Below are 5,812 nucleotides of genomic sequence, written 5' to 3'. Positions count from 1 at the left end.
ATTTAGAAACGGGTGGTACACAGGACGGTTGAGAGATTTCCAACGAGCGCTTGCAAACTCCAACACCTCTGGCGCTGCTCAATGTTTTGCCACTCAGTCTAGATGAGGGGGGGGCGTGTCCTGATGGGAAAATCAGGCATGTGCATACTCTCTATTAAGCTCACAGCGAGAGCTTGTAGTTCTCCTCAGAATACTAGGGAATATGGTTAATGTAAAAGGATATATCCTAATACGCAAAGATTTGGCGGCCCACCTATAGTAACTCTGAGGACCCCCTAGGGGTCCCGGACCCCCTGTTGAAGACCCACCCCCACTTAAACCCTATATACAGTAGGCTGGGGCCCCCCAAGGCCCTATACTACGTGCACTAGAATGTCCTTGTAGATCTGCTATGTGCACCTTAATGTTTGCCCCCAGATAAAGGAATTTATGTGGTTATTATAATATAATGTTGAAAAAGGGCATGTTCTGTCCTGACTGAAAATCCCACTCCTCTGGTAGAGATGCAAGACCTCAAAGCCACCAACCTCGCAGTGGTGTAAAACAGTGGTTCCCAAACTTATTCACGTCAAGGACCCCCAAATTTACACTAATTAGCCTGCGGACCCACATTAGAAAATATATGCCTGGGACCCCCATAAGAGAAGATTTTTACGACTCTAGCAGTGATTCTCAACCCGTTTAATTTCAAGGACCCCCAGTTTGACATGCATCAGTCTACGGACCCCCCATTTAATGGCATTTCTATCTTTGATATCAAAGTTAGTTTAACTCTGAGAGTGTACAAATGGAACCAAATGCCATTTACTAGCTTTAAATCAACTCGGATATGGATTCAAAGTGTTGGACCCTAAATTGGGCCTTTGCCGAATATACTAAATCAGCTGCACCACCATGTTCACCCACCAAAATAATCATCTGCAAGGCATTTCTTTACAGGAAGTAGCTCATAACATGTCTACGGACTACGGTGGATTTAAACAAAAACGTTACAGATTGAAAGAGGATAATTCAAGCTTTCCCTACAGCTGCAATGTTGGTGATTTTGACGTTGTTTAATATAATTAGGGAGGACTTTTCTGTTTGGATGAATGGGCTGCCTATGGGAAGTGTCACCTATGTATCACCTTGCTGGCGGTCTGAATATGGAGAATGGGTCCGTAACTCAGCGAGTGCACAAATGGAACCACACACCCAAATTGTACACACCCAAATTTGGTTCCATTTGTACAGTTAAATTAACATTGATTTTACTATATAAATTGGGGTCCCAGCAATATAAATGCCATTAAATGGGGGTCCATAGCCATAATGCATGTCAAACTTGGGGTCATGAAATGAAAATGGTTGAAAATCACTAGAGCCATGAAGATCTTTTAAAATGGGGGTCCGTGGGTTAATAAGTGTCAATTTGGGGGTCCTTGACATCAACCACTGGTCCCACCCAGCTAGGACACACACACACTGAATCTATACTGAATGTATACTGCCCTCTAGTGGCAAGCAGATGTCATCTCCCTTTTCCCGCCTACAAAGGTGCACGGTCTAAATCACTTTGATTGACATGCTGCTGTTGTTGTGTTGTTGAGTCGACTGTTTATTTTGAGGACTTCTCATGAAAACAGCAGCCTCTCCATGTTGTGTCAGTCACAGGGAGGGAGGGAGGGAGGGCTAGGCTAGCTGTCTTCTGGGTGTTTGTTTCGAAAGCTATTGTGAAACCAAACGTGCCAGGCCTGTAATCGGCTTGCAAGGTCAGCCTCTCCCAGCCTCTCCTCTCACATTCTCTCTCTCTCTCTCTCTCTCTCTCTCTCTCTCTCTCTCTCTCTCTCTCTCTCTCTCTCTCTCTTTCTCTCTCACATTCTCTCTCTCTCTCTCTCTCTCTCTCTCTCTCTGTGTCTCTCTGCATTAAGAGGCTTATCTGGGATTAGGCGTCCAGACTGGTGGGTGGGAGGCCGGCCGCACAGGTGGTGTTAGAGAGGTGGAGATGAGGATGAAACAGACACATTTTTGGGGTTGGCAGACTGTAAAATCTTGAGTGCAACACACTTGCGTAATTTGCTGAGTAAACACGAAAGTACGTGCACATACGCACACACGCACGCACACACATGTGTGTGTGTGTGTGACTGTGTGTGACTGTGTGTGACTGTGTGTGCGCGTGCGTGCGTGTGTGCGTGCGTCACTGGGGCCATGCATGCATGTGTTTTTGGGTACACGTGCTCGCAGAGGCCATCAGAGTGTTTGTTGTCTGGCTCCCGTGGCAGGTCATCATGCAAAGACTAGGACACTAAGGACAGGATCTATTCCACTTAACGAGGACGAGAGGAAATCCTGGCCATGTCTCTGCTCTGCTGGAATGCTTGTGTAACAAGCTAGGCCTATTATATATAGTAGGCCTTGCACAGTCTGCACAGGTCTGTCCGTAGGCCCTACGGACAGACCTAGGCCCTACGGACAGGGAAATATCATTTTTCGGCCGCGGTCGAGATTGTGGATTTCACAATATCACACCAGACTTCCCGGTCCTTCATTGCCATTCCCAGTTCCTGCATGCTTACTGATGCCTGTGTCCCTAGCGATGACATCAGGGAACGACAGTTTTCTACCTCTGGTCTGCTTTGAGGCAGGACTCCAGAGAAGAAGGGAAGATATAACCTCATTGTCAGCTCTGTAGCAGTGGCTGGCAAACTTCTGGGAAAATATAGTTACTGTCATGCATGCAGATGTCTTCCTATATGTTTTCAGAGCCTTCCTATAGCCTTCCTTCATGGCTTTTCCCTCTGACCTACCAGAATGACTAATGTATTTGTTTCCTGCATCTTTCGGCATTATTACCAGCTTCCTCCCCGTGCCGGATTCATAGGACTTGAGGGTCCCCGGTGCCCTTATGGCCAGCGTTGGCCGCACAGCTTTTCCGCGCGGGCGTTCGTTTTGACTGAAATTCGTTGGGGGGGGGGGGGGGGTGGGGAGCGGCAAAACCACCCTAATAAGAATAAATATACAATAACTAAACAAAAATCTCACTTGAATTGGATTGCAATACTTTAAAATGTCATGCAGCTGCAGCCCAACCCTATACCCCATGCATTGGTGAATCCGGCCCTGCTTTCTCCACATTATTCATCGTGTGGAAATTAATTTGAAATGACTTACAATTCTAGTTTTTCAAACTGCAACGAACACGTGCTGCTCCAGTTGTTTGTAGGGGCGCTCCGATCAGGTTCTTTAGGACCGATCCCGATCACAGATTATTTTTTCCATGATACTGATACCGATCTTGTGCGTAAGGGGAAAATTGGAATACTTCCAGAATTATTATATGTCAAAACCCACATGAAAACTGTTCCTGTGTGCGTGGGGACTCGGGAGGAAGGGAAGAATGTTTAGGCCTGTCACAAAGCAATATTATACTACTATACATCTGATTGACTTGTATTCCACTTAAATGGTACCAGTAAGACGCCCTGAAGGCGAGAAGCGACCTTGCCCTAAAGGGGCCCTAAAGGGCTGAAACAACAGAGCTTCTTAACACGGCACAGTTAAGAAGCAGGAGTTAAACTATTAATCTGGTGTTCAGTAGAGTTGCAGCCTGGCCGGCTCCATACTGTATATGCAGATCTAGGTGATGATCCAGTCTTCTCCACGTATGGCTATCCAGGGTTTGATGAGGTCAGTGATCTTCATAAATGGAGATCCACATGATGATAGTCAGCTTAAACCCATGTGTTGTACCCACTTGGTTCATTTGCAAGTGTGACTCTCGTCGTTGCGGCAACCACACTGGTTATCATGAGACTGACACAATATGTCCATATGTGGACGTTCCCATATATTCCCTTATGTGGGTGGCCTAACAGGGCATCGTCTGGGAATGCCCTTTTTTTTTAATTGACGTTTTCGGGCCAGGTAGGGCGTAACATTTGTGCTAATCTGTAAGGCCAGACGGGGCCTCGGGCCATTTCAATCAGAGCGCCTCTAGCTGTTTGTTTGCTTATAATTCATGAGTTTCAAATGGAGTCCTACACCTGCCATGTTGTGGACAAACACAGGTGTTTCAATTTGTCGTATAGATTGGCATAAAACTAATGTTCTAGAATCTAAGCCAATCTGATTCTGTCAACAAATATTTTAATATTCTTTCTATTTTACTTTTTTTTGCCAAACACCTTAACTCTGACAACTCTTGCCCCCGGGGGGCTCAGAGGTCCTGTCATTTAGACAGAGGTGTCCTCTATACGGGTGCTGCTGCCTTGTTGTCGTCAGGCTTCATGATTGGAAAGAGCAGCACCTCCTTGATGTTGTTCGAGTCTGTGAGGAACATGGTGAGACGATCAATGCCCATACCCCAACCGGCAGTTGGTGGCAGACCATACTCTAGAGCTGTGCAGAAGGTTTCATCGATGAACATGGCCTCATCATCACCCTCAGCTTTGGCCTTGGCCTGCTGCTCAAAGAGCTCTCTCTGCTTGATAGGATCGTTCAACTCCGTGTAGGCATTGCAGAGCTCCTTCTTCATCACAAAGAGCTCAAAACGCTCAGTCAGGCCTTTAACAGTTCTGTGTCCTTTTGCAAGAGGGCTCATGATTTGAGGATGGTCACAGATAAAGGTGGGGTCGATGCATGTGACTTCAAGGAATTCTCCCACCAACTTGTCAAGGAGGCGGGCCGTGGTTCTGGGGGGAGGACATTCCACTCTCTTTTGGGAACACAACTCGTCAAAGAACTTACGAGTCTCGTCACTGTCATAGGTTTCAGGAGGAGGGAACGTAACGTCCATTATCTTTGCGAGGTCATGTGTCATGCTCACTCTCCTGAATGGTGGAGTGAAGTCAATCTCACATGCCTTTCCCTCTGGGCCATCGGGATGATACGTTATCTTGTACCCACCAGTGATGTGCTTCACCATCCCCGACAGAAGTTCCTCTGTGACTTTCATCAAGTCGTTGTAATCCGCATAGGCCATGTAGAATTCACAAGTGGTGAACTCTGGATTATGAGTGAGATCAACACCCTCATTTCTGAACTGACGACCAATCTCGTACACTCTGTCTAAACCGCCGACCACGAGCATCTTGTGGTAGAGCTCGGGTGCAATCCTCATGTAGAGCTTCAGGTCCAGCTCATTGTGCCGAGTAACAAAAGGACGAGCCACCGCTCCGCCGGGAATTTGGCTCATCATTGGCGTCTCGACCTCCAGAAATCCCTGCTGGTCCAGGAAGCTGCGCAGGTAGGTGATGACTTTACAACGCGTCACAAAGTTCTGCCTCACGTAGTCGTTGAGGATCAGATCCAGGTAGCGCTGACGGAATCTGGTCTCCTTGACTTTTAGCCCACTGTGAAGATGTGGCAACATGTGCAAACAGGGTGAAAGTAGAGTCATCTCTATTGGAATGATGCTCAGCTCTCCTTTCTTTGTCTTCCCTGGATTGCCACGGACACCGGCGATGTCACCTCGTCGCAGCTTGCCGTTGATGGCCTCAAATTCCTTCGCAGACGTGTAAAACTTTGAGCTCGCCATGACCTGCAACTTGACACCTTCCCCTCGCAAGTCGTAAAATAGCAATTTAGAGCTGGCTGCCCTCTTGGCATGGATGCGACCCGACACATTAAGAACAACATCCGTCAGATGGTCTTCGGGCTGAAGGCGGCTGTATTTCCCAATGAATTCTGTGAGTGACATATCCACGTGATATTTATGCGGGTAAGGGTCCTCGCCCATGCCCTTCAGAGCTTGGACGGCCTGGGTACGGATCTTGAAGTACTGATTAGGCTCCAGAGTCTCCTCGTCCACCCGAAGGTCATAATGAGCCAT

At 47.4% G+C, this 5,812-nt stretch overlaps 1 protein-coding gene across 1 annotated transcript; it reads right to left on the bottom strand.

Annotated features, from left to right (window-relative positions):
* Positions 1-4,231: 4,231 nt before the first annotated feature.
* LOC306913829 (lysine--tRNA ligase-like) lies at positions 4,232-5,812 on the bottom strand (the record flags this gene model as incomplete). Its single annotated transcript, XM_079490639.1, has 1 exon — positions 4,232-5,812. The coding sequence occupies one exon, from the start codon at positions 5,810-5,812 to the stop codon at positions 4,232-4,234; it is 1,581 nt and encodes a 526-aa protein (XP_079346765.1).

This window comes from Electrona antarctica (assembly GCF_951216825.1).
Source record: "Electrona antarctica genome assembly, chromosome: 21".
Lineage (NCBI taxonomy): Eukaryota > Metazoa > Chordata > Actinopteri > Myctophiformes > Myctophidae > Electrona > Electrona antarctica.
This window is presented reverse-complemented; position numbering and strand designations above follow the sequence as displayed.